The sequence below is a fragment of the Sturnira hondurensis genome, unplaced genomic scaffold (genome assembly GCF_014824575.4).
Source record: "Sturnira hondurensis isolate 20B ecotype Veracruz unplaced genomic scaffold, ASM1482457v3 Scaffold0020119, whole genome shotgun sequence".
Classification (NCBI taxonomy): domain Eukaryota; kingdom Metazoa; phylum Chordata; class Mammalia; order Chiroptera; family Phyllostomidae; genus Sturnira; species Sturnira hondurensis.
Window position 1 is genome coordinate 4,682,013 of NW_028092750.1, and position 27,936 is coordinate 4,709,948.

At 54.7% G+C, this 27,936-nt stretch overlaps 1 protein-coding gene and 1 long non-coding RNA gene across 4 annotated transcripts; one reads left to right on the top strand and one right to left on the bottom strand.

The window, feature by feature from the left end:
• Positions 1–9,289: 9,289 nt before the first annotated feature.
• LOC118975133 (uncharacterized) lies at positions 9,290–20,045 on the bottom strand. Its single transcript, XR_005064010.1, has 2 exons — positions 19,977–20,045; positions 9,290–10,760 (listed from the first exon to the last, which is right to left on the bottom strand). It is a non-coding gene; the product is annotated as an uncharacterized LOC118975133 (long non-coding RNA).
• Positions 17,027–24,633, top strand: COMP (cartilage oligomeric matrix protein). 3 transcript variants are annotated; one of them, XM_037028868.1, is made up of 19 exons: positions 17,027–17,454; positions 17,617–17,795; positions 18,134–18,185; positions 18,595–18,764; positions 19,412–19,549; positions 19,818–19,892; positions 19,990–20,148; positions 20,234–20,338; positions 20,441–20,548; positions 20,750–20,909; positions 21,357–21,475; positions 21,655–21,707; positions 21,803–21,984; positions 22,150–22,328; positions 22,450–22,498; positions 22,765–22,961; positions 23,591–23,763; positions 24,226–24,365; positions 24,477–24,633. In XM_037028868.1, exons 1-19 carry the CDS (start codon positions 17,376–17,378, stop codon positions 24,521–24,523), a joined length of 2,364 nt encoding a protein of 787 aa, XP_036884763.1. In that variant the 5' UTR covers positions 17,027–17,375; the 3' UTR covers positions 24,524–24,633. The 3 variants fall into 3 exon arrangements, with proteins under 3 accessions (XP_036884763.1, XP_036884760.1, XP_036884761.1); XM_037028865.1 differs by having other exon boundaries at positions 17,028–17,454; positions 17,692–17,795; XM_037028866.1 differs by having other exon boundaries at positions 17,028–17,454; positions 17,716–17,795.
• The last annotated feature ends 3,303 nt before the right edge of the window (positions 24,634–27,936 follow it).

Consider the following 27,936-nt stretch of genomic DNA (forward strand, 5'->3'; position numbering starts at 1 on the left):
CATCTTGATGGGTGTGAGGTGGTATCTCATTGTGGTTTTGATTTGCATTTTCCGGATGACTAGTCAAGTGGAGCAGCAAAAAAAATTTAGCATAAGCATATCCCAAGTAATATTTGGAATATACTTATTCTAAAAAATTATTTGTTCTTTATCTGAATTCAAATTCAGCTGGGCATCCTGTATTTTTTAATTTGTTTTTCATTGTGGTGAAATATACATAACAAAATTACCATTTGAACCATTTTTTTAAAAGATTTTATTTATTTATCTTTAGAGGGGAAGGGAAGGAGAGAAGGAGAGAAATATCAATGTGTGGTTGCCTCTCGTGAGTCCCCTACTGGGAACTGGCCTGCAACCCAGGCATGTGCCCTGACTGGGAATCGAACTGCAATTGCATGGTTCACAGGCCCGCGCTCAGTCCACTGAGCTACACCAGCCAGGGCTGAACCATTTTTAAGTGTACAAATTTATTGGCATCTAGTGTATTCACAGGTGGTGCTACCACTACCTCTATCTAGTTCCAGAACTTTTCCATCATCCCCCTAAATAGAAAGGGCATCTATATTTTGTCTGGCGATCCTAGCCCTGTGGAAAAGAGTGAATGCATGTCCATCTCATGGGTACATGAACTGTTTCTGATCCTTCTTTCCAATCAAAATAGAAAAGGATTCAGTGGTCAAACCAATGGCAACATGCAACATACCTGAAGATTTGGGAATACATTCTGGCCTGACCTCCCTGTCCATCCAGTAGCTGGATGGGGCGTCCACTCCTTCAGGCCTGTGGCAGTCCAGACCATTCTCCAGGGCCCATCTGGTGCCTGCATGGCCCACCAGAGGATTAAACAGAGAAGTCAGGGACCCCTCCCGGCACACTGGAGGCCTTTGATGGTGGCCTAATCTTCATGGATGGGATATTGTTTCCGTTTTACTACTTGGGCTGGGGGTGGGGGCAGCTTCTGAGGATTCTTATTACCCCTTCCACTCTTATAATCCCCAGGATAGTGACTCAAAGGTGGAAGTTTCTCCCACTTGTAAGCATATTCATTCTCATCACCTCTGATCACACAGTTGGGGATGGACGAGCTGGTCCGCTGTGAGCTGGATTTTGCCCGTTCACTACCTGACTCCCCATCTCTGTACTGTCAGGCTGCAGGCTGCTGCAGCGATTCCTTGCTCTGCAGGTATCCATGTCAGCTCATCCCACGACTCTTAGTCCTCGAACTATCTGGGCACCCCCTTCTGCAGTAGACAGTCACTCAAGCAGAAGATCACAGGTCACTGTGGGGAGGGACAGAGTAGGGGGTTGTCATAGTACAAACTCACCACTGAGTCCTCCCTCCTGGCAGCCGACCAGCTAGCTCTTCAGTGGGGTTCAGGCCTGTTAACCAGCAAAGGGGTCACAGCTCTTTACTCCCACCCTCAACATCCCACTCTTCTGCTCTTGCCCTTTCAGATTGTGGGTGCTAGTTAAGTGGCCATCCATCCATCTCACCTTGGCCTATATAGACTTGAAAAACACACTGAAAAGGTATCTAACAGCCCCAAGCCACATCTCTAGGAAGACTCCAACCCCTCTTAAAGGGCCTGCCCAAAGAACTGCCTATTTGTTGCAGCTACACCTGAAGATGGGCCCCTACTCCCCTCCTGTGTGGAAGAGGAGCCGCTGAACTTCCCTGAGTGCCCCTTAGCAAGGCCAGGTGGGTTCCATGTGGACCTGCCCCTCTTCCTGCTTTCTGTAATTTCTCAGCTCCCTGACACTCCAGGGCCCCCACTCAATCTCCACTCTGTTCCCTCATTCTCTCCTTAAAGTTGAGTTCACGCTACACTGTACCCTTTTCCTATTGTTGCAGTATGTTACTGATTTAAATCTATCCTGACTACTTTAGTGTCCAGCATTGTTTCTCTCTAACAAGGTGGAGTATCTTCTACCTTAGGAAAAACCTAAGTTTTATTCTTTCAATGTTTTTTAAAATAAAGATTTTATTTTTTTCTTTTTAGAGAGGGAAAGGGAGGGAGAGAGGGAAACATCAATGTGTAGTTGCCTCTCTAGCACCCCCTACTGGGGACCTGGCCTGCAAACCAGACACGTGTGCCCTGACTGGGAATAGAAATGGTGACCCTTTGGTTCGCAGTCTGGCACTCAGTCCACTGATGCACACCAGCCACAGCTCAGTTTCATTCTTAAGACCTTTCAGCTTATTGGTGACGTCCACCCTGATTAGTTAGGATCACCTGGTTGTGAATGTTACCATGGCAACACCTAAATCTCACCATCACGCTGTTTCAGGATAATTGAAGGCTCTGGTATTTGGCCTACCCAACCTCTAGTATTTAGTACATCAGGACATGGATGAGCCCAGCTCTGGGACAGCCTGCCGAGAAGGCCATTGCCTGCCTTCTTCCTGATGCTGGCACCACTCTCTGAATACCTTGGGAGATGGTGTGTCCTGTGGATCCTTCCACGGAGCATGACCCTAGAGGGTGTTTCCACATCCACTCCAGCACATCCACCGCCCTCTGTTTCTACCAGGACAGCTTGCCTGGGGCTTTTCACTCTGTTCAGCCTGGGCTGGTGCTTTCTCCAGGCTTCTAACCAGAGGCACTAGCATTCCCTGGGGGTTTGGCCCAGATGTTAAATCCCAGGTTCCAAGAAAGTAACCCCCATCCCGATGTGTTCTAGCTCACCTGGCCCACGGATAAAACACGTTCAAAAAGAACTGAAAGCAGATGATCGCATACACGTGTTCACAGCAGCATCAATAGCTAAAACACGGAAGCAGTGTGGTAAGTGTCCATCGACAGATGACATAGCATAGTCATACAATAGAATATTTTATTATTCAGCCATAAAAAGGAAGGGAATTCTGACGCATGCTACAGCATGGATGAACCTTGAGACCATTATCCTAAGTGAATTGAGCCAGATACAAAAGGACAAAGGCTGTGTGATTCTGCTTACTTGAGTCACAAAATCATCAAGTTCATGGAGACAGAATCATGGCTGTCAGGAGCTGGTGGAGGGGGAGAGGGGTTAGTGTTCAATGGGGACAGTTTCAGTTTTGCAAGATGAAAGAGTTCTAGTGACAGATGGTGGAGGCTGCGCGACAATGCGAAGGTGCTTAATGCCACTGAACTGAACCCTTAGAAATATTTAGGATGGTAAATTTTATGTTATTTTACCACAATTTTTTAAAAAGAGAGGGGATCAAGAGAAACTTAAGAGACATGACTACCAAATGGGGACTTCTATTGGAACCAGATTCAAACACCAATGGTAAAGAGTCAACTTTTGAGACAGCTGAGGAAATTGGAATATAAATAACACATCATTACATATGAAATCCCCATGGTTTTGGAGCTGTGTAAGTAGCAAAGAAATGGAGAAATGGCTTTGGGCCTTGGGTTGCTTTAAAATGTCTCAGCAAATAAAATAAATAATAAATTAAAAATAGAGTAACCTTAAGCCCTGGCTGGTGTAGCTCAGTGGATTGAGCGCGGGCTTGCGAACCAGATGATCGCAGTTCGGTTCCCAGTCAGGGCACATGCCTGGGTTGCAGGCCAGTTTCCGGCAGGAGCCAGTTCACTGCAAGGGATGCACGAGAAGCAACCATACATTGATGTTTCCTTCCTCTCTCCTTCCCTTCCCCTCTAAAGATAAATAAATAAAATATTTTTTAAAAATAGAGTAACCTTGAACACATGATGTTCAGTGAAAGAAGCTATACAAAAAAGGCTACATACGTGATCCTTTTATTTATTTCCATTTTATTTATTGATTGATTTTAGAGAGATATAAAGGGAGAGAGAGAGAAACATCAATTTGTTGTTCCATTTATTTATGCATTCATATGGTTCTTGTATGTGCCCTGACCAGGGGTAGAACTTGCAACCTTGGTGTGCTGGGCTGACGCTCTAACCAACTGAGCACCCAGCCAGGGCTGTCTGATCCTTTTTTTTAAATAAGATTTTATTTATTTCTGTTTAGAGCGAGGGAAAGGGTGGGAGAAAGAGCGAGAGAAACATCAATTGGTTTCCTCTCGCACCCACCCCAACCAGGACAGGGATGGAGCCCACTACCCAGGCATGTGCCCTAACCCAGAATCAAACCAGAGACCTTTTGGTGTGCAGGACAACGCCCAACCAACTGAGCCACACCAGTCAGGCCTGTATGATCTTTTTACATGAAATGTCTGGAACAGGCAAATCCACAGGGACAAAAAGCAGATCAGTGGTTGTCAAGGGCTGGCGGAGGTGGGAAGGGGAGTGACTGCTGATGGGGACAGGCTCCCCTTGTGGGGTTATGGAAATGTTCTGGAACCAGATAGAGGTGCTGGTTGTACAACATGGTGCTTGTGCTAAATGCCACTTCAAAATGGTGAATTTCATCCCTTTGGAACTGCTCTGCTTGTCCCGGCACTATCTTGGGCAAGCTGCCACCCTCCCTGGCCTCCATTTTCACCCCTGTGACTTGAGGGTAATGCAGAGCCCCCACCCACCCAATCCGGACCCCCACCTGAGGGCAGAACTGGTCCTACTTATTCCTTCTGTGTCTCTAGCACTTGACACATAGACCAGCTCGTGGTGGGAGTACAGCAGGTGTTTGTTGAGTGAATAAACAATGAAAAATGCATCATCTCTGGCCTGTAACCCGAGTCTCTATTTTTCCAGGGGATTTCTCCCCAGTCAGGGGGTAGGGGGATGGGGGACTTAGTCTAGCTAGAAAATCCCTGCAGAACCTGGGCCTCCGAGGAGGGTGGGCGGGATCCTAGGGACTCTGCAGGAGGAACAGAGGCGTGGCAAGGCCTTTCCACTCTGCAGTTAGACTCCTGGCCCCAAATGCCATAAAACAGCCTGCTGGGACTGGAAACATTTTCCTTTATATGTTCCTGGAGATGTTGGCAGAGCCTGCAAGGAAAATTCCAGGGGAATAAGGAGAGAGGTCTTTGGCATTCACTGAGGGCCAGCAGGAATTGGCCAGACACAGGGTCTTGGGGGTACACAGCCATTCTGGGGGAGCCTGAGGGGCCCTGGGAGGCCCAGGTAGCCGTCAGTAAGTTACCTGGGATGGTGGATCCCCCTGAGCCCTGTGGTGGTAGGGATGGCAGATGGCCTCACCATTTACTCCATAGGAAAAATAAAGCTATTTTGACATGTTCCCAGCCAGTGTGAGCATGTTGAGCCCACAGGCTGCTAAGGTCTGGGGAGGGAACCTCCCTGGGCCCAGTACTGAGTGATGGGGAACCAGTCTGATGCACCCTCTGCTCACACACCTGTCATGGCTTCCCATCACCCTGGGACGGAGCCCAGACTCCATCACCCTGTCTCCCACCCCACCCAGTTCCAGGAACGCTGCCTTGTTCACCACCTCCAGACCTTTACACGTGCTGTTCCCCTACGCTGAGCACCCTCTGTGGCCTCTGACCTGGCTGATTCCTATTTCTCCTTTAGTTGGAACTTATAGGTCCCTCGTCCTGGCCCCCTAGAGTGGCCTCTGAGACTCCCATCACAGCTCCAACCACCTTGGCATGTATTAAGAGCAAAGTTCTGGGTTGTAAATCCCAGCATATTGCTGTGGGTGCTCAAGGGACCTTGGACAGGTAGATGTTTTTCAAAATTTGGCATTGGGACTGCATGTCCCCTTGCTCCCAAGAAGACACAACCCCACCTAATACATACTGGGCCAGGATGGTACGCACTGGGGGCGGGTAAAATACAATTTGTATTTGTATGAAAACACAAACAAAGAAGATCATTTCAAAACATGAAGAGTATTTGGAAGAAAGTTAAGTGAATGTATTTTTTGCTTAGGAGTTGGGGGAGGCCTCCTGAGTAGGTGATCCTTAAGTGGAGACTCAGGAAAGTATGGAGATATGGAGGATGTACATTTCATAGAGAAGGGACAGTTTGTGCAAAGGCCCTGGGGTAGGGAAAGGGGTTGGCTGTTGGAGGAGTAGAAAGGAGGCCAGCGTGGCTGGACAGAGTGAGTGAAAGAGAAAAAAATGGGCTGGGGCACAGGCTGAGGTCAGATCACACGGGCCTTTTCAGGCCTTGGGGAGGAGATGAGGTTTATTCTGAAAGTAATGGGAAGCCATGGAGGATGTGTGACCTGGAGAGTAAAGCCATGGAGGATGTGTGACCTGATTTATAATTTTGAGACATCCCCTATGGCTCCCCTGGGGATAGGCCAGGGCAAGGTCCAGGCAGGACCCAGTAGGGTTAAGACCAGGGCAGAAAGGTGTTTGTACTTGTATGTTTTGGACTCGGAGGGAACAAGAGCCGCTGGTGTACTGGATGTGGAGGGTAGGGAGGAGTCTCAGACACTGCCCAGCTCTCGGGCCCAGCCCTGAGTGATGGTAGGGCCCTTGCCTAAGACCGGAAGCCTTGGAGAGGTGAAGTCGGGGACCAACAGCCCCACCTTGGCCATGTGCTATAGTGTCTGGTTGGACCCATATGTCTGGGTCAGAATCTTCCCACTCCATGGGCCTTGGAGACAAGGAGCAGCCTTTGACAGCCAAGCCTGGATGTGATCCACTTGAGAGAGGCAGGCAGGGGGCATGGGCCAAGCCTTTGACCCCCAACCTTTGGACAAGCAGGTGGGGCCCCTATTTTCCCCAACCCAGGCCCTTTTGCTCCAGCTAGAAACTAGTACCAAATCAAAAATTCCAGATGTGCAGTTGGACATAGTCCTGTGACCGTGCGGTTTGGGAAGGCTCGGCATCCAGAGGGTTAGGCCTCCGGGTGGCCTTGCTGGCCAGGCCTGGTGGGGGGTTGTGGGGGAGGATGGCTTCAGTTTTGAGTCTCTGGATGCATAGGTTAAAAAAATAATCACCAGCACTGACACCTCGCCCCTTCCAGGATCAACCCCAGCTCTGGGCAGAAAAACAGACCCTGGGACCCCTGCCAGCCCACAGGCCTGAGACCCATTCCGGGGCCTGTCCAGGAAGAGGGGCGGGGGTCAGAAGTGGGATTTCAACATCTCTGACTCAGTTTCCCGTGTGGAACATGTGGCATTGATCTGAAATCACACACCTCAGCTTGGAGCACCAAGGACAAGACCCCAGTGGTCCCAAATACCCAGGCTGGGGTGCAATTCAGCTGTTTAAACTCGGGTAGGTTAAATCACTTTCAGGTCTTCTGATCCCCGTTGCGAAGAGGAAGTAGTTGAAGTGTGAGTTGAGAAGATGGAGACCGGTGCCAGGGGCTGGGGGCAGGAAAGGGGAGTTGTGTAATGGGGGCAGTTTCAGTTTTTCGGGGTGAAGAGTTGTGGAACTAAGTGATGGTGGTGGTTGCACACTGTGAATGCACTTAGTGCCACTGAACTGCACACTTAAAATTACTAAGAGAGTAGTAGATTTTATGTCATATGTCTTCACAATAAAACATAATTTTTTTTTAGAAATGTGGAAATTGGAATCAGATTTGACTCATTTGCTGTGTGGCCCTGAGCAAATGTCTTGCCCTCTCTGGACTTCCGTTTGTTCCCTGCCTCCCTCTCACCCTCCTTCCAAGCTCTGAGTCATTGTCACTGCCTTGATCATTGATGATTCATACTATTCCACATCTCCCTATTTCAACCTTCAGGACCAGAAAAAGGGCTAAGAACAACTTTGGAATCGGTGATAGGTTGAGGAGTCCCCTCCTACTGGCTCCTCCTCTGCCACCGGCCAGTCTTTTGGAAATGACAGACTGGCGGCTGTTCTGGGCCAACCCTGTTTCCTTGGGATGTTTAAGGTTGCCTGGTACCCAAGGGAGGTCCAGAGGCCAGCAGAGGAGGGAAGGGCCTCAGCTGGGCCTGGAATTGCCCTCAGCAGCAGCCTCCCAGGGAGGCCTGGGCTGGCGCTGGGACTTCCACCCTTTCCGAGGACAGAGGGCACAGCAAGAGGGGCCTCCAAGGTAGCACATGAAGTTGGAGGCAGAGGGTAGAGTCTTGGCACACTACCAGGGCACTCCCATTAAAGCAGGTCAGACTCAACAGCCTGTGATGCAGAAAGCCCCTGAGGGAGGAATCTGGAGTAAGGGACCCAAGCTTCACATGTTTAGCGTCTGGTGCTGTCCAGGACGGGCTGACCCTTCCCCCATCTGGAGAGGCTGACTCAGACTCTTGGCCTGACCAATCAAAGTCTTCCATTCCCCGACTCCCTACAGTGACTGGTTCTGGGAGGGTGGCCCCCTGAGCTGGGCAAATGAGAGTCAGCCCTGAGATCTCTGCTGGGCCTATCAGGGGAGAGGTGCTCTGAGTCCTTCGGACCAGGGGGCTGGAGAAACGTAAACCTCACCAATTTTTGCACACCAAGGGGCAGGAAGAGAGCTGCCCAGGAGATACAAATCAGAACTATCACTAGATACCACTTCACACTCACTAGGATGGCCATCATTAAAAACCTAAAAAACAAGTGTTGGCAAGCATGTGGAGAAACTAGAACCTTCGTGCACTGCTAGTTGGAGTGTCCAGTGGTGCAGTTGCCATAAAAAAGTGTGGTGTTCCTCAGAAAGTTAAACATAGTCATCATATGATCCAGCAATGTCACTCAGGTGTATACAAAAACCAACCAAACAAATAAACAAACTGAAAACAGGTGTTCAAACAAAAACTTGCACACATGTGTTCATACATTCATTATACATAATAGCTAAAAGGTGGAACCGACTCAAGTGACACTCAACTGGTGAATGGGTAAACAAGATGTGGTCTATGCATGTATTGAAACACTACTCAGGCATAAAAAGGAACGAAGCAGCCCTGGCTGGTGTGGCTCAGTGGACTGAGCGCAGGCCTGCAAACCAAACAACTGCGATTCGGTTCCCAGTCAGGGCACATGCCTGGGTTGCAGGCCAGTTCCTGGCAGGGGATGCACGAGAGGCAACCATACATTGATGTTTCTCTCCCTCTCTCCTTGCCTTCCCCTCTAAAGATAAATAAATACAATAAAAAAAAAAGAAGAACAAGGACTGATACACACGGCAACGTGGATGAAACTTGACATACTCAGTGAGAAAAGCCAGACACAAAAAGATGCATGTTTATAATTCAGTTTATATGAAATGCCCAGAAAAGACAAATCCGTAGAAAGAGGAAGTAGATGAGTGGGTGGGACTTGTGGGGGCTGGGAAATCGAGAGTGACTACTAATGGGGATGAGGTTTTCTCTTGGAAGATGAAAATATTCTGGAAGTAGATAGAGGTGATGGTTGCATGACTGCGTGAATGTACTAAAACCCACTGAATTGTACACTTTAAAATATTGAAATGATGAATTATATGTCATGTATATTTTAACACCCCTTTTTTAAAGGAAGAAGACAACTGATGGAGAGACAAATCCGGAAGGCATCCTTTGGGCTTCTAAGTCCAGCTGTGCCTGAAGGCAGCCCGGCTGCTGGGGTAAGGCAGCGAGGGATGGGCTTTCTGTCCCTGCAACCTGGTTTCAGAGATCAGCTGCCTTTGTTCACTCCCATGTCCCCATCCGGATGAGAACAGTCCCCACTGAAGATTACAGGGCCTCAGAATGGGGAGAACCCCACTCCCTGGCCCTCTGCTTTCCCATGTGTAAGATGGGAGGGGGGCAAGGTCCTCGAGTGCCAGCAATACCAGTCTCAGTGTGCACTCACTGTGATCGCATTTTGTCCCAACCTCAGCCCTCATGAGCAAGATGCTCTGAGCTCAGTGGAAGGAAAACTTCACTGAGCCTCATGCCCTGGCTTCCTTGCTGTGCCATGTCTGGAAGCAAATGACTAGGGCTCCAGGAGGAGGCAGGCTGGGGCCCCAAGAGGCAGTCTGGCTGGGTGCTGATGAGCTCAAGCTTAGCGTCCGACAGAGCGGGGTTTGAGTTCTGTCTCCAGCCCTCTGTGATCCTGGGCCAGCAGTCTCCTCCTCTGGACCTCAGTTTCCTCTTTCCAAAACAGACTGATTGCTTAGGATATCAGGGGTGGGGTCTGCTGAGAGAAGTTGCTGTCCCAGGAGAGCTTATTAATACATGGACATGTCTGGTGGAATATAGGCGGGGATGTGACTCCTGGCGTGAGCAGAAGTGAGAGCTGAGCTGGGGGTGGGGGAGGCACGACTCAGCAGTCTACCACCGCCCAGAGCGGGTGTGCCAGGGTACAGTTTCCCCTCTATGCTATGTTGCTGTTGGCTTTTAAAGGGATATGGATGTAGAAGTAACTTGTTGATTCTTTTTCCACTTGCTACTGAGCACTCAGTGTCCCGGTGTGCCTGGCTGGAGGTTGGCACCGTCTCCCAGCACCTGGGCAGCCTCTCTTGGCACTGGGACTCACTGAGTGGTGGTTGGCTGGCTGCAGGAGTCAGTGATGGCGTGGTCCTCCTCTCCTGTGGTTTCCCCAGACATGGGGGAGAAAGCACTTGGTAGCTCCCGTGGCCCCTGGGAGCTTCCTGGGACCGGTGACAAGTGAGGGTGTGGCTGAGAGAGTGGTTCTGTTGGGGTCAATTCTGAGACTTTGTCCTGTGGTACCTAAGGATGCAGGATGCCCCGGTTTGGCATCTCAGCCCTCCTGGGTCCTGTGGCTACCATCCTGTAGCTCTGAGCTTCTGGTGGACATATCACCCTGATGCCTGGCTCTCTAACACGGGGTTCTCGGAGCTCTAGGACCCCAGTTTTGTGGCTTTGGCACTCTGTGGTCCCGTGGCTCCATCAGCCCATGATGTTGTGCATCTGTGATTTCTCAGTTCCGTGGCTCCTTGTTCTGTGTTCTCATAGCTCTTGGATTTGGAACTCCTTGGCTCTAGTAATTCTTTAACCTACTGGGAAACAAGGTCAGCAAGGCTCAATAGGTAAGTGCCTACTATGTGCTTCACCTTCACTCTTTTATTGAATCCTCACAGTGACCTCTGAATGGGGTTGCCACATGGCCAGAGAAGTCCCGAAGAGAGTCCATGTATACATCTACCCACAGACCCGCCTGTCCACTCACCCATCCATCTGTCCAACCATCCACCCCCCCAGCCATCCCATTCATTCATCCACCCATCCATCCATCCATTTACCCATCTGTACATCCATCCATCATTCATTTACTCCACCACGTGTGCATGACGCTGCAGACACGGTGGGGAACAAGATGGTGGGGCTCGGGTGACATAGACACACACCTCATGTAACCCAGCAGTGCCACACAGTGTGGCCAAGCTGTGATGGAGGACACTGGGGGCACCTTGGAGGCCAGGAGAGGCCACTAACCCAGCTAGAACAATAAAAAGTGAGCCTGTTAAAGGGAGTGGTGCACCAGGGAGCAGTCACAGCCCAGGTAAAGGGGCCCGAGGGAAGAAAGAGATGTGGCTGGAGAGGTCTGTGAAGCCCAAGCATGGCTCCCAGCTCCCAGCTTAGTCTCTGCACAGGCCCCCATCCCTGCACTGCTCCCTGTAGTCCGGCCCTTCTCCTCCTCCGGGGCCCCTCTGCTTCAGCTGTACCTGCCTTGTGGTTGGTACAGGCACTTCCCGCCATAGCCTTTGGCTGTGCTGTGCCCTCTGCCTGGGGGGCTCGAAGTTAGCCAGAGCCATTGGCCTGTTCAAGTCTTGGCACTGACATCCCCCCCTGCAGAGGGGCCTCCCTGACTGCCCCCTCCTTCCTCCAGCCCAGCTGGCCCTCCTCCTGGGCGGTGAGTGCTCCATGCAGCGTGTGCACTTGACAGCTGTTGAGGCCACCTACCACAGGGCTGAGAGGTGTCTCCTCCACCCCGCTCCACGTGTGGGGAGGGGTCCATATCTGCCCATCCTACTGATCAGTAGTCACTTATTTGGCACATATTGTGTGCCAGACTTCCTACTTTGAGGCTGGGGTTCCTCCCCACTTGGTAGCTCCCTCCCCTCCTGGCCAATGCCCCAGTCAGGCCCCTGACGGCCAGGCAACTAATGGGTAAACACACTCCACCCTCGGCCTCCATTCATCCATCACTGTGCTGAACAAGGGCCTCCTGTTAATGAGCTGGGATGGGGGCTGGAGAGAGGCTAGAGGAGGAGCTTGAGGAGGTAAGCTCTGTCTACTCTCCCACCATCCCCAGACAGAGGCCCAGAAACCTGGGAGGGGGGGGAACTCTCTTCCTGCGGCCAGGCTCTGTGCCTCCATGAGGAGGGAAGGGAGTATGTGACTTCCCTCTCTGAGCATCCAGTGCCCAAATTGAGCAGACAGGATGAACCTGCTTGCTTAGCCTCAGTTTGCCCATCTGGAAAGTGGGCATGTTACCAACTGAGGGCTCATCGCTTTCCACGGACTAATTCATTCAGTTCTCACAATGACCATAAGAAGTGGGTTTCCTGCAATCCACGTTCACCTTGATTTTGACTGCTCCTGTTACTGTGTGAAAATCTTTAGGCATTTCCATTTTTCACTTCATCAGACAGAGAAGAGAGAGGAAGGGAGGGAGAGAAAAACAGTCCTGTAGTTATTCCACAGGCAGTCTCTCTGTAACAGACACAGTAGTTTTATTAAAAGTCTTGGCCCTGGCCGGTTGCTCAGTTGGTTAGAGTGTCATTTGATGCCAAGGTTGTGGGTTCAATCCCCGGACAGGGCCCACACAAGAATCAACCAATGAATGTGTAAATAAGTAGAACAGCAAAATTGATGTTTCTCTCTCTCTCTCCCTCCCTCTCTAAAGGGAGGAAGAATCCCCCCTCTCTCTCTAAAATCAACAAATTAAAAAAGGAAAAGAAAAGAAAATTCTCATTAAATGTGAGAGCAAAGGGGGGAAGAGCAGGAAATCAGCGCCCACTGAAAGCTGCGCCTTTAAAATCCAGTGGGCCTCCTGTTCCTAGAGAGGTTCTTTTTCTTCTGAAGCAACTTTCCTTGCTAACCTTGAGAAGTATAAAATGTACATTATAATAGATTTAAATTTTTAAAAAATATGCTTATTGATTTTAGAAAGAGAGAAACATCGATTGGTTATCTCCCATATGTGCCCCAACCAGGGATTGGACCTGAGACCTAGGTTTGTGTCCTGACGGGGGTCAAATCTCCAACCTTTGGTGTATGGAACGATGCTCCAGCCAACTGAGCCATGCTAGCAAGGGCATAATAAGTTTTAAAGGCGATCCTCTCTACTACCAGAAAGAATGAGAGAGAGAGAGAGAACACAAGGAAAAAACTGAGGCACAGAGAAGTCAAACAACTCGCCTCAGGTTCCACAGCAGAGCTGGAATATGAAACTCAGAACCTGAATGCCAGAGTCCAAGACCTTCACTGCCCTGCCCTGCTGTCTCCATGATGACTGGTTCCTGCCTCCTGGGGCCGTAGAGGGGACAGGAGAGGAGGATAGAAAGAAAAACCCCACAAAAGTGGTTGGCAAAGTTTTAAGCGTTTGGGTCTTAATAAATAAAATTGTAGCCACTACATTTACTGTTACCTTCTTTCTTTATCATCACTCTTCAGGAAGCCTGGGATGGAATGAACGGTAGGAGAAAAGGCAGGGCTTACTGAAGGTCACACAGCAAGTCAGGGTGGGTCTATCAGCCTCATAGCTGGGTCAAGTGCCCACATGGCAGCCTGTCCCCTGCCCCTTGATCCTTCTGGAGAGATGGGCCCAGTGGGGCTGTCAGAGGCAGGCTGGGTCAGGCTTCTCGGCTGTGGCCTCCGTCTCCACCCTGATGAATTCCCCAGACTCTGAGCCTGTGGCCAGGCCCGCCCAGGGCAGGGCAGCTGCCTTCCCGACATATTTTCCCTCTGGATTCACCAGAGGAGGCAGCTGGGCAAGCTGGGGGCGCCCACATGTCTCCTGGCCCAACAGACCTCTGCCAGGAGGGGCCCCAGGGGCCCCATCACACAGGCCCCAGCCCCTCAGCCCTCGCCTGGCCAGGTTCCTGGAACCACGGGTCTGGTGTGGTGGGAAGGGGAGCTAGCTGGCTGGGGCACTGGCCAAAGCCTCAGCCCAGGAGGTCCCAGGCAATAGAGGCTTCACAGCTAATGAGGGGCCTGGGCCAGCATTTCTTGTCTGGATTCTGTGGCCAAGGGCAGGGAGGAGGGGTGTATGAAAGCCTTAGGGGTCCCGCCTTCCCCAGTTCTAATCCTGGCTGTGTGACTTTGAGGTGTCTCATCTTCTCTCCCAGGAAAATGTGAATAAAAACACTCTACGGTGTAAGTGGCATAGTGTATAATCCCCTTACTGTATAAGGGGGCTGACACTGGAGCCAGATGCTGCACGCAGGTTTGCTCATTCAGTCCTCTCAACAAGGATCACGCTTGTTTTACAGGCAAGGAAACTGAGGCACAGACACGTCAAGCAACCTAACTAGGTCACTTAGCAAAGCTGTGCCTAGCAGAAGTTCCAACCCAGGCCAAGTGGCTCTCAAGTGTGTCCTTCAAGAACAGGGCTGGCAAGGGTTACTGTTATCAATAGCAATGATGCTGCATTAATTATAGGGAATAATAACAATGTTACATTTATGGTAGCAGGTGTCACAGGTTACCAAACCCTCCAGCCTTCCTTCTCTACACCAGCCCCCAGGCTCCTGACGAGCCCCCAGACTGGGAGGGACACAACTAAACACAATCCCCAGGGTCAAGCCATCCTTTCTCTGCCAGGAATCCTCTGCTGAAGGTCACATAAGCACAAGTCCCTGAGCCCTACCCAAGCAGGGAGGGCTTCCTGAAGGAGGAGGCATCAGATCCAGGACTAGAAGGACAGAGGAAAGGTATTTAGAGTGGCAGGGAACAGCAGGTACAAAGGCTGGGAAAGACTCCCAGAATGAGGAGGAAGGGGACACTGCCTAGAAAATATATTTCAGGGCTGGTAGGATCCAGGAGGCAAGAACGTGAAAAAACTAGAATGCCCATCTCAGGTCATCTGTTGTCTGATATGCAAACTGGGACATCCTTAGTTTGTTGTTCCCTCTGTCTGGAGTGCCCTTCCCCGCTGCTCCCCATGGCCTGAACAAGGCCACGTGTGTCCAAGCCCCAGCCTCGTGCCAAGCCTGTGGCAGGGGCCTGGCTTCCATGTGCTCTTGTCCCAGATGCATGAGGCACACGCATGCCTGCTGGTCCTCCTGGAACAGTAGTTTTCCCAAGAATTCCAGCACCAGCCGGGGCCGGCCCCCAGGTGTGCCAGATGCCAAGGAAAACAGGAGGTGAGCTCATGGCCCAGCCGCAGGCAGCAGGCAAGGCGGGTGCTTCACTGGAAATGCCCGGGCTGGGGCCAGCTGTTCCCACCCAGCCTCCCCTCCAGGTCCACCCCTCCTCAATTACCCCCTGTGACTGCACATTGCCTTCAGAAGACAGCCTGAGCCCCACACTGCTTCTCCTGAGCCCCAAGACCTCCCCACCATAAGATCAATTTGTACATCAGGTTCATTTCTGCCTCAGGGGCTTTGTGTACAATGTTCCTCTATCTGAAATGCTTTCCATCATCTCTTTGCCTGGCCTTATCCTCTTCATATTCCTGGTCCTAGTTCAGTGTTCTCTTCCCCTCTAGGGAGCCAGCCCAGACTCCCCCTACCCCAGGCTGGGTCAGGAACCTCTTTGGAGTTCCCCCATCACAGTCATGGCCCCTTTCAATGATTATGTAGCTGCCTCCCACCAACCTGGGCTTCCCAAGCTGGAGAGGCTGGGTTGGGTTTGTTCACCTTGTGAATCCAGCATCTAGCACAGGGCATGACACACAGTAGGTGCTCAGTGCAAACTTGGGTAAATAAATGTGCCTGAAATTTCCCCACCTGCAAACTCCACATGCTTCCCTCTGCCAGAACTGTCTTCACCTTTTCCCTCTGCTGAATTGAGTTCTCCCTTTAAAAAAACAACAACAACTTTATTTATTTATTTTTAGAGAGAGGGGAAGGGAAGGAGAAAGAGAGGGAGAGAAACATCAGTGTGTGGTCGCCTCTTGTGCACCCGCTACTGGGGACCTGGCCTGCAACCCAGGCATGTGCCCTGACTGGGAATCAAACCAGTGATCCTTTGGTTTGCAGGCCCACTCTCGATCCACTGAGCTACACCAGCCAGGGCTGAGTCCTCCCTTTTGTTTAGGATTCCTTGCCATCTCCTTCAGGAAGCCCCCTTTGATTTCTCTGCAGCTTTTCAGAATAGATCAGGCTGTAACCCTACCCTAGCTTCACTACTCCTCTCGCAGTGGCCTTAAGCTAATCATTTCCACCATTTAGGCCTCAGTTTCCCCATTTTAAAAATAGAGGCTGTAAGTCTCCAGAGGGTAGGGGTGGAGAGGGTTAACTCCAGAAAACTGATGTGTTTTGTAGCTCAAGAGTGTGGCTGGGCTGACAGAGATGATTTTCCTAATTAGCAGTAATTTTTATTTTCATTACAGGCTGTTCCCAGAGTAGCTGGAGCAGAGTTCCGAAGGTGCAGTGAAGTCTCAGCAAACAGAACTCTGGGGCCCCTCTCAGACCTCCAGCTGGAGCCCTTTAACTTGTGCAACCCCCATGGCAACTGACACATGAGCAACCCACTGCACAGACTAGGAAACTGAGTGGGCTCCCGCCAGTGGGCAACAAGGCTGCCCCCCCGCCAGCACTCAGAGAAAGGGGAGATGACAAAGTGGTGAGGGGAGTCACCTGCAGCTTTCTGGGGTGAGGGGCCCAGGAGCATGCCTCCGTGGTCCTGGACAGGCAAACTGAGAGTCCCTTCTTATATCTGACCCCCCATTTCCTATAGTAATCATCAGCATTAACAATAATACTTACCACCAAGGCACAGGGGGGAACTGAGGCACAGAGAGGGAAAGGAGGGTCAGTCAGCCTGACCTAAAGCAGGGAGGGAGGCAGAGGTTGGTACTAACCTTTAGCCACTCTTTTAAAAAAAATCTCCTCTCAAGGATTTTTCATTGGTTTTAGAGAGAGGAAAGGGGAGAGAGAAATATCGATGTTAGAAAGAAGCATTGACTTCTTATTTCCTGTATGTGCCAGGACCAGGATCATAGGTGCCTGGACCCGGGATTGAACCTGCAACCTAGATATGTGCCCTGACCGAGAATCGAACCCATAGGGTCGACGCTCCAACCAACTGAGCCACACCAGCCAGGGCGACCTTTCTCCACTCTTGACTCTGTTTCCCCAAGTGAGATGTTGAGCGGGACTGCCATGGGGTTCGCGGTGTTCTCAGCAGTTGCGCCAGACTTGGCATACAGCAGGCACTCAGGAATAAGTGAATGAGACAGCTGGAGGGTGGTCCCATCTGACTCCCCGCCCCACGGACCCTGCACTGGCTCCCGTGACTCAGTTTCCTCACCAGGTCCCGCTTCAGTCAAGCTGGGTGGGGCCTTGAACGAAGAGGCCAGAGCCGGCTGTTTACGTTGCGGCTGGACGCTGGGCAGGGCGGTGGTGGGCCGTCCCTGGGGCCGGCCGCGCCGCCGGGATAAATAGGCCCCGCGGGCCTGGTGGGCGGCAGAGAGCAAGCCGCTGTTGAACTCCCCGCCCGCCGCCATGGTTCTCTCAGCTGCCTGCGTTCTCCTGCTCTCCCTGGGCGCCCTTGGCGTGTTGGGTCAAGGCCAGATCCGGTTAGGTGAGCCGCGCCTCCCCCCATACCGTGCCCCCAGTGCCCAAACTGACAGGAGGACCCGTGGGAGGCCTGGGGTCGCGGCTTTCTGGGGCTTGGGACAGTAAGCGGGGGTGTGCAGGGTGTAGAAAGCAGGCAGCTGGGCAGAGGCTCAAGGAATGGGTTGAGTGTCGGGGTCCCTGCAGCGGTGGCAGCGTGAGGAGCAGCGCGGGGGAGAGTCCTCATGCCCCGACACCCCACCAGCGCCCCCTGTTGGCTCGGGTGCAGACCTAGGCCCGCAGATGCTGCGCGAACTGCAGGAGACCAACGCGGCGCTACAGGACGTGCGGGAGCTGCTGCGTCAGCAGGTGAGGGCGACAGGTGACGGGTACAGGAGTGCGGAGGATGGGCGAAAGGCCTGGAAGTGGGGGTCTGGGAGGTAGGGTCTGCGTGGGGGCGGGAGACAGGTAAAAGGAGTCCCGGTAGTGGTGGGGAGGGTAGCTGGTAAGAGGGCCCCCGGGAATAAGGGGTTCTGTGGAAGAGGGTAGGGGTCCCCCAGGAGAAGAGGGAGTCCCAAGGAGGGAGAGGGGCTGGGAGGGTAGGTGGTCCGAGGGGAGTGAGTGGGGGAGAATGGAGAGGGAGGTCCCAGGGGAGGAGGAGAAGGACGGATCCCCGCTGACCGTACACCGTCTCCCTTGCACCGCAGGTCAAGGAAATCACGTTCCTGAAAAACACAGTGATGGAATGTGACGCGTGCGGTAAGTGGAGCTAAGGAGGCAGAGAAGGGACGGCGGTACATCAAGAAGCGGTGGGAAGACAGAAACAGAAACCGAGAGCAAAGGAGAGACTGGGAGGAAGAGAAGAGGAAAAGGACGAGGCTAACAGAGATGGAGAGAGTGGATGAGAAGCAAACAGGGAGGGGAGACCGAGAGGATGGGAAGGGGACACTCAGAGAGGCAGAAGCCATGAGGGAGGTGCAGGGAGGTAGAGAGACGCGGAGGGAAAAGCTGAAAAACGCGGGAGACTGGAGAGATCTGAGGGCAGCGGGAGCCGGCCGGGGTGGGGTCCAGACGAGCTGAACCCCCGGTAGGGGCAGAGTGTTGCTAGGCTCCGCCCCTGGGCTTGGTAGGTCCTGACTGCCTAGGTCCTCCCCCCTCCCGTCGCCAGGGATGCAACAGGTGAAAAACCCCGGCGTGAGCGTGCGGCCCCTACCCCAGTGCGCACCCGGCTACTGCTTCCCCGGAGTGGCCTGCACCGAAACAGCGAGCGGCGCCAGCTGCGGACCCTGCCCGGCGGGCTTCACAGGCAACGGCACGCAATGCACCGACATCAACGAGGTGTGCCTGCCCCCACCGCCCCGGTGATCCCCCAACTCCCTACTGCTCTCAAGATCTCCTCTTCAGCTGGGGGTGCTCACCCTGAGGATCCCCTCATCATCAAGGGCGCACTTCCAGATGACTACCCCCACCACTGGAGGTCACCCACCCCCACCCCCTCCCTCGCCACCAGGGACAACCCCTTCCATTGCCAGTGACGCCCGTCCCAACGACTCCCGGGTCGCCAGGAATGGTCCGCCCCAAGACCCCCCTCACCTCCGAGGCTCGGGAGCCTCAACAACCCGTCCACCACAGCTGGGAGCCCGCCCCGACGACTTCCCCACACCCGGGCACGCACGCAGGGACAACTTTCCCCCTCTGCTGGGGACACGCGTCCTTACAATTCCCTCCCCTGTCCATGACCACCCAGCCCACCGGGTCTCAGCAGCAGACCCCTTCTGGCGCTCCCGTCACCCTCCTGATCCCACCTCTGCCCCACGTCCCCCCCCCGCCCCCCCGCCCCCGTTCAAGTGCTGGCTGACGACACTTGGACTTTCTAACTCCAAGCCTAAGGAACCATAAGGCGTCACTGGACGGAGGGGGCGGGGGGCGGGGAGCTGGGGAAGAGCTCCGAGTCCTCTGACTCTCCATGGCCCTTTTCCTCCCAGTGTAACGCCCATCCCTGCTTCCCCCGGGTCCGCTGCATCAATACTAGCCCCGGCTTCCGCTGCGAGGCCTGTCCGCCGGGGTACAGCGGCTCCACCCACCAGGGCGTGGGGCTAGCCTTCGCCAAGACCAACAAGCAGGTGAGGGCCTTGGGGAGTGGAGCCAGGAGTTGGGGGACGGCGCATTTTGCTTAGTAAACTGGTTCTCCAGCCTCGCGCGGCCCTTATCCTGCTGGCTCCAGCAAGAGGTAGTAGGGACTGGGGTCTAGAGGGAGTCGGTGGGAAAGGGTCCGCGTCAGGGACGGCCACGGTCAGAGGAGGATGGAGGGGAGACGTAGCAGAGGAGACAGCGGACTGAGTCTGAGGGTGACTGCGTCGGGCGGTAACCTCTGCGCTCCCTCCCACCCAGGTTTGCACTGACGTTAATGAGTGTGAGACCGGGCAGCATAACTGTGTCCCCAACTCCGTGTGCGTCAACACCCGGGTAAGGCCCGGGAGGAGAGGAGAAGGACGGAGGGACTGGGCAGGGGGTGGGGTGGTGTGCGCAGTGGCAGCGGCCTGGGCTCACCTCCCGCACGCAGGGCTCCTTCCAGTGCGGCCAGTGCCAGCCCGGCTTCGTGGGCGACCAAGCTTCCGGCTGCCGGCCGCGCGCCCAGCGCTTCTGCCCAGACGGCTCGCTCAGCACGTGCCACGAGAAGGCCGACTGCACCGTGGAGCGTGACGGCTCGCGGTCCTGTGTGGTGAGCGCAGCCACGCGGGGAGGGCTGTGGGATGGGGAAATAGCGGTCGGTGACGCCGGAGCATCCACTCACCCCTCGCCCGCAGTGTGCCATCGGCTGGGCTGGCAACGGGCTTCTCTGCGGCCGAGACACGGACCTTGACGGCTTCCCCGACGAGAAGCTGCGCTGCTCCGAGCGCCACTGCCGCAAGGTGGGCGAGCACAGGGTGCGGGGCCGGCGCCAGCGGAGGGTCCTCACGGGATGGGCGCGGCCCCCAAACAACGCCCTTCAGGCCTACCCTTGCGGCCCCTAGGACAACTGCGTGACTGTGCCCAACTCAGGGCAGGAGGATGTAGATCGCGACGGCATCGGAGACGCCTGTGACTCAGATGCCGATGGTGACAAGATCCTCAACGAGGAGGTGGGGCCAAGGCGGGGCCTAGGAGAGCTGCGGGGCGGGGCTTTGTGTAGGGCGGTGGCCTCGGAGGCGGACTCGCCGATCCTGGAGAGCTGAGGGGCTCTGTAAAGGAGGCGGGGCCTCGGAGGTGGGCTAATCTTGGAAGTGACATTTGCTCCACTTGGCTTGACTTCCCCTCCCACCTTAACTGATCCTGTCCTCCAGGACAACTGCCCGTTGGTACGGAACCCAGACCAGCGCAATTCGGACAACGACAAGTGGGGAGATGCGTGCGACAACTGCAGAACCCAAAAGAACGAAGACCAGAAAGACACAGACCAGGACGGCCGAGGGGACGCTTGCGACGACGACATCGATGGTGACGGTGAGCACGTTGGGGGTGGGGACTGGTATGGAGTGGGAGGCATCGAGAGTCCGGACTCAGCAGGGGACGGGGCTCAGAAGCTGAGGGTATGAGCTTAACTTGGGCGCCCATTTGAACCATGGACCTTGCTCAGGGGAGCAGAAAAGTGCCCGCTGTGTTGGATGCTGCAGGGAGAAAAAGCAGGACATGGTGTGTGGTTTAGGGTCAGGGAGGTGTCCTTTTTACACCTTGAGCATAGAATCTCAGGTGAGTGCATTCACATGGCAAGAGAAGGGCCAGTCTCCTCCCTGGCCATCTATTCATGACGTCTGTATGAGTACTTGGGTTTAACTTTGCAGTAATTGGGCACTAGGGGAGGGTAGGACTCCAGCCCAGGCTTGCACTTGCCCTGCTCAGCCTGGCACCGCCTAATCATGGGGTCCTGTCCGGTTCCCCTGCTCCCTGAAGGGATCAAAAATGCGGCGGACAACTGCCCCAGGGTGCCCAACTCAGACCAGAAGGACAGGGATGGTGACGGTGTAGGAGATGTCTGTGATAACTGCCCCCAGAAGAACAACCCAGACCAGGTGAGGGCAGGTCAGTTGGGTCAGACCCCCGCGTGAGCCCCAGGCTGTGTTAATAAGACTATAGCCCATTCAAAGCAGCCTGAGGAGTGTATCTTTGCTCTGGAACTGGGCATGGGTTGGAGGCTTTTGAGTTCCTCTACCCTGATTGTGGAGGAATCAGGAACCCTGCACCTTCCTAGGGGGACGTGGACCATGACTTTGTGGGAGATGCTTGTGACAGCGACCAAGACCAGTAAGGAGGCCTTCTGGGACAGGGGGTGGGGGCTCAGGGTAGGTGGCCCCTACAGGGCCCTCTGGGTATCTCATTGTCTCTCTGCCCCACCCTAGGGATGGGGATGGGCACCAGGACTCTCGGGACAACTGCCCCACAGTGCCCAACAGCTCCCAGCAGGATTCAGACCGTGATGGACAGGGTGATGCCTGTGACGACGATGATGACAACGATGGGGTCCCTGACAATCGGGACAACTGCCGCCTGGTGCCCAACCCAAACCAGGCAGACTCAGATCGTAAGGCAGGGTTTGGGGCCTGTGGTGGGTATGGGACATGCAGAGGCACTGGGGCAGGTTTTGGAGTGGGCACAGTGGGGCCAGTGTAAGGTGTGAGCGGGGCTAGGCATGGAGTGGGCACCTGGCACTGACCTCACCACCCCAGGGTCTCCCACCACCTCTCAGGGGACGGTGTAGGTGATGCCTGCCAGGGCGACTTCGACGCTGACAAGGTGGTGGACAAGATTGATGTCTGTCCGGAGAATGCCGAGGTCACCCTCACTGATTTTCGAGCCTTCCAGACCGTGGTGCTGGACCCCGAGGGTGATGCGCAAATAGACCCCAACTGGGTGGTGCTCAACCAGGTGGGGGCAGGGACCACAGGTGGGAGGAGCTCAGGACCCTCTCTTAGGGTCCTAGCCTAGGGGCTGGAAAGCCGAGGGCTCCATGGCCAACCTGATGCCCTTCTTCCTTTGACCCCATTAGGGGATGGAGATTGTGCAGACGATGAACAGTGACCCTGGCCTGGCTGTGGGTGAGACATGGAGAAGGGGAAAGCTCTGCAGGGAGCCGCTCAGGGGCAGGGCCAGAGGGAGGGTGGGGTGAGGCCAGGTAGGGTCTGGGTTGGGGCAGGGTGGTGTAAGGCAGGTTTGAAGGCTCAGGGTCATGGCTGTGTCTAAATTTAGGGAGTGGGGATGGGGTGGGTCTACTGAAGGGAAATCTGGGCTCAGGGGCCAAGCTGGACCCTGGAAGGGGTGGTTCTGTGGTGTCTAGGACCCCATTTGCCTCCTACCTCCCCAGGTTACACGGCTTTCAATGGGGTGGACTTTGAAGGCACGTTCCACGTGAACACTGCCACAGACGATGACTACGCTGGCTTCATTTTTGGCTATCAGGACAGCTCAAGCTTCTACGTGGTCATGTGGAAGCAGATGGAGCAGACATACTGGCAGGCTAACCCCTTCCGCGCCGTGGCTGAACCTGGCATCCAGCTCAAGGTGTGGTGAGGGGTGTGGCGTGGCAGTGGTGGGAATACCAGGGTACCTGACCTCTAGTTCCATGTCCTCTACATACCTCCAAAGCCTTCACAGTCCTCCAGCGTCACTCCATAAGCCTCAAATTCTTCCTGCCTGCTTCCAGCTCTCCTCCAGACTCCACAGGCCCTCAAACCCTCACCCAGCATCTGCCAATCATCTTTTGGGCCCTGAAACCCTTTCATGGAGCCCTAAACTCTTCCTTGGTTTCCAAATCCCTTTGCACAATCACTAGACTGTCTCACACAAACTTCCCAGCAAATTTCCCAAATTTCCCTCTAGACCCCGGTTTATCCCATAGACACCCAAAACTTTATATAGGTTACTGAATCCTCCTGCAGCCCCGCAAAGCTTCCCAGATTCCCAATCTATTCAGACTCTCAAATCCTCTTATGAGACCGTGGAGCACTGCTGTCCCCATGACCCACCTAGAAATCTCCATGTGGTGCCCAAGGTGTCCTTGTGGGTTTCCCATCCAGGTCCCCCAAAGCCCCCATCACTCTTCCATGACCTAAAGCAACCACCAGGATTCAGGGGGGCTCCAGGGGCCCGTGCAGTCTCTGATCCTGTGCCTGTGTCTCTTGGCGTGGCAGGCTGTGAAGTCCTCCACGGGCCCTGGGGAGCACCTCCGGAATGCATTGTGGCACACGGGGGACACAGCGTCACAAGTGCGGCTGCTCTGGAAGGACCCCCGGAATGTGGGCTGGAAGGACAAGACATCCTACCGCTGGTTCCTACAGCACCGGCCCCAAGTGGGCTACATCAGGTGGGGACCCTGCCCTGCCTAGGGACTAAGTCCTTGCTCCACCCTGGCTCCCAGGAGAGGTTCTGAGGGCCTCGGTCCCCTCATCTGTAAAGCAGGAGCAATGTGGCAGCTAGAATTAACTGTGACTGGCCCCAGGGCACAACACCCCTCCTGGGGCCCAGCACACAGTGGGGCCTCAGTGAGAAGGTGAGGCTTCACCCACTCCCCATTTCTCAACCCCTGCTCTGGGCAGAAAAGTCCAGGTGCTCCACCTAGCACCTCCTGTATGCAGGACCCTGGATAGCTACTCTCTCCCACAGAGAAGCTTAAGGTCAGGGGCTCTACCTGCCCTGAGTATGGGCCAGACAGGAGGGATCTGTGGCCCCCACTCAGAGAGAGGAGGGGGCTCATCTTTCAGGGCAGGACACGGACGGTCTGAGGGGCTTCACAGTCCTCTGCCTCACTGTCCCCTGCCCCCCACAGAGTACGGTTCTATGAGGGCCCTGAGCTGGTGGCTGACAGCAATGTGGTCTTGGACACAACCATGCGGGGTGGCCGCCTAGGTGTCTTCTGCTTCTCCCAGGAGAACATCATCTGGGCCAACCTGCGCTACCGCTGTAACGGTGAGAGGAGGGAATGAGGAGAGGGGATGAGGGGAAGGCCCGCTAGGGGGCGTGGAGTCTGCTCTGCTGGCCTCGCCCTTTCTCACCCTCCTGCCCTCTCTCCCTCTACAGACACCATCCCGGAGGACTATGAGATCCAGCAGCTGCTGCAGGCCTAGGGACAGACAGGGACAGGGACCTGCAATGAGATGGTGGCCACCCTCAGGGCGGAAGCACGGAGGGGCAGCCAGCCTGGGGGAGGGAGATCAGAGAGGATGAAATAAAGTGTTTGGCAGGATGGCGCTGTGGTCTCTGCTTTGGGGAGATGGTGGGGTCTGGCTTCGGGAGTAGGGCCTGCAGCTGACTCCCCTCCCAACTGACTAGGAGTGTCCAGCCCTGACTCAGGAGGCCCCAGGCCTGGGGCTGCAGCCCCCCACCCCCACCCCAGAGTGTCTGCTCCAGGACCCTGAAAGGTGGCTTGCTCCCCTTTCAAAACACAGGTCCAAGTAGCTGCCTATTAGGGGAGGTGGTGAGGGGAGCAGGTCTGCATGTCCATATTCACATGTACTTTTGTGTGGCTCCGTCAGATGTCCCTGTGACACCCACATTTCATCTCTAGGGGGGAGAAAGGGGGCAGGAAAAAAGGGGAGGAGGCAGAGACGAAAACATTGGGTTTTTTATTAGGTATCATTACAAAGGATGCAAAGGTACAAAGACAAAAGCGTCCACGCCAGAGGACAGGCAGGGGCCGGCTGAGTGCACCCTGAGCCGCCCGCCCCAGCCCGCCATGGGCACCCACACGCACGGCCCATGGGACATCCACAGCAGAGTGTACATGCTGGGGGGGCAGAGCCAGCCTGGCAACAGAGGGACACAAGTGGGGCAGGGCTCAGACTGATGGGCTTGCATATATTAGAGGTGCCACCCAGCCCCTTGGGGGCAGTTTTCGGGGGGGCAGATGGGGGGCAATGGACCTTGGCTGCCAAAGCCCTCCCGGGACCTTGTGTGGAGAGGCTATGGCAGTGTCCCCTGTCCCACTGGGCAAGAGGTCAGAAGTGACAGGCTAGGATGGACTGGGCATCATTTGCCCCAAATCCCAGAACCCCGTGAGATGGAGGCAACACTCCCCTCCTGCCCTGGCACATGCCACATGTCCCTGGCTCCTCGGGATGGGCTGTTGGGGACTGGCCGGGAGTGTGGAAGGCAGAGGGAGCCATTTGCAGCCATCATCACCCTGAGGTCCAACCCCTGCCCCTCACTCTGACTGGGGGGGGGTCCTGAGACTCATGGGTCTGAGCCAGTGACAGGAGGGAAACTAAGGCCCCGGTCACAAGGGCCATGTTTCTGCTCTCCATGCCCTCAGGGGGAGTAGCCCAGTGTCCAGCCTGGGGGTGCAGGTTGTCCTGCCTCCCTCTTCTTGGGAGTGGCCAGTTGCCTGTGGCAAGAGGAGGGTAATGAGGGACCTGAGCCCCACTCAGCCAGTACCCCTAAAGGAATGTCACCAGAGCCCCTAGTTACATCTGTACTGTGGGACTCCCGAAGGTGGGCACCCAGGGTCTGAAGAGAAGGGGGGTAGAAATAGACCTAGCTGCCTACTTATTCCAGGCAAGCCTCCCAGGGTAGGCGAGACACTGGGTCTTCCCCCAGCTCTGCAGACCACATGCGGAGGACTCAGGTAGCCACAGACCTCCTCACCTGGAATGCCACCTGCAGGAGCAATGGGCCAGGACCAGGGTGCCCAGTATCCTTGGTCTTGTGGCCTCTGTACCTCAGTCCTACACTGGGCTTAGTCAGAACCCAGGGGCTCCTTTGTTAGCACCCCAGTGCCTCCAGACTTCACACACACAGCCCACATCAGAGTGGGGGGTGCCTCCTGTGGAAATGCAGAAAGCTGAGTTTGGCAGACAGGGAGTTTGGAAGGATATTTGGTTATGAACCAGCTCAGGGTCCCGGAGGCCCCTTAGTGAAAGTCGCTCACGGGCACTCATCAGACCCAGGACGCCCAACAGACTAGACGGTCCCCATACTGGACATCTATCCCTGGCAGGATGCGTGAATGGACATAGGGCCCCTTGCCCTCCATGCAGCATCTCATTTGACAAAAGTGACCTCACCCACCCCACTGTGACGCACGGGCCTTACAATGGACCATCCCTCTGGGCATCCTTCCAGGAGCTCAGCAGATGAAAATCGGGTCCAACACACTAATCACTCAAAACCCTCCTTCATTCTGAAAACCCAAGAGCAGATAATAGCACAGAGAAGCGTCACCTGGAAAAGAATCCGAGCCCCCAAAGGCTGGTCCCAGTGAGCCCTGTGACCTACAGTGGCAGAGCTGGACCCACCCCAGTTAGGGCCACTTCTGCTGTGGCTTTTCCCCAGAGGGGAGCCTCACCAGCTTTCCAATGTGCTGGCTGTGGGTTCCCAGATTTTGCTGAGGGGCTGACCTACCCCGAGCTTTCCACTGAGGGTCTCAGGTCCCCCTGCGCCAAGTGGCTGGCACTCACCCTTCCTGCCCAGAAGTGTCAAGGGAAGGGGGCTGCAGGACGCTCCAAACAGCACCGCCTGTCTTCCCCGTAAGAGCATGGAGGGGGAGGTCAGCATGGGCACCTGTGATGGGTGACCAGAGCAAGAGGCCGCCTTCCCCTCCAGTTAGCCCTGGGCACAACCCTCTTCTCTGGAGGACACAGAAAGGTGCTGGCCCTGGGCTCCATCCTCAGCCCACAAGCCGCGTGGGGGAGCAAACTTACAGCCCTCGGTTTGAAGGGTAGGGGGTAAACTGAAGCAATGGGGATAGGCTGGGCAGCTCAAGCTCCCGGGGAAAGGTCTGCACAAGCTGAGGTGGCTTGGCTAAAGCTGGGAGCACTCAGTGGGGGTGTGGCAGGGGGACAGCCCGGCTGGCCTCTGAGCCTGTCCATGTGGACCCAGTGTCCAGGTCTGAAGTCCAGGCTTGCCCTGAGCTTGTGAGTAGGACACGGGTGGCGGGTCTACATACAGGACACAGGCCCAGGCCTGGCCCTCATGGCGCAGCTTGCCTGAAATCACAGTATTTTTCACATCACAAGTCAAAGGGCTGATTCCCTTAGGCTGTCTTGACTCAGAAAGTCTTGGCAACTCAAGAATAGTTAGTAGAGAAGTAATATTTAATAAAAAACCAAAATTCCCTGTTGCAGACCCTGGGAGGCCTCCCAAGGCCCAGGAAGACATGGGGATACCTGGCCTCTAGCTCCTGGCAGCCTCCCACCCCCAGCCCAGGACAGCTCTGCACCTACGCCTCTCACGGGCAGAGGCCGCCGGTCTCTCCTGCCCATCTGTACCCAGAACTGGCACTGAACAGATGGGGAGCGTGGGCTGACAAGGCTCCCTCACTGGATCCCCAATGCCTTGCTTGAAAATTGCATCCAGGAAGGTTGCTTGTAATTTTATTAAGGCCATTTTTAAAAAGTTCTACGTACAAGTCTAATGGTAACCAAACTCTTTTATGTACATGTAGATGTTCTTAAAATAAAAAAGTCCCCATCTCTTCCCCCAGTCCCCACCATGGTAAGAGGACAGGCCTGGACCTGGAGGAACTGATGAGGCACTCCCCCAG

Bases quoted from the DNA above. Each gene is read 5' to 3' on its own strand.
- COMP (XM_037028868.1), top strand. From the start codon at position 17,376: ATGGTTCTCTCAGCTGCCTGCGTTCTCCTGCTCTCCCTGGGCGCCCTT. The intron at 20,149-20,233 runs GTGAGCGCAGCC...CCTCGCCCGCAG, and splicing joins ACGGCTCGCGGTCCTGTGTG to TGTGCCATCGGCTGGGCTGG. The intron at 24,366-24,476 runs GTGAGAGGAGGG...CTCCCTCTACAG, and splicing joins CCTGCGCTACCGCTGTAACG to ACACCATCCCGGAGGACTAT.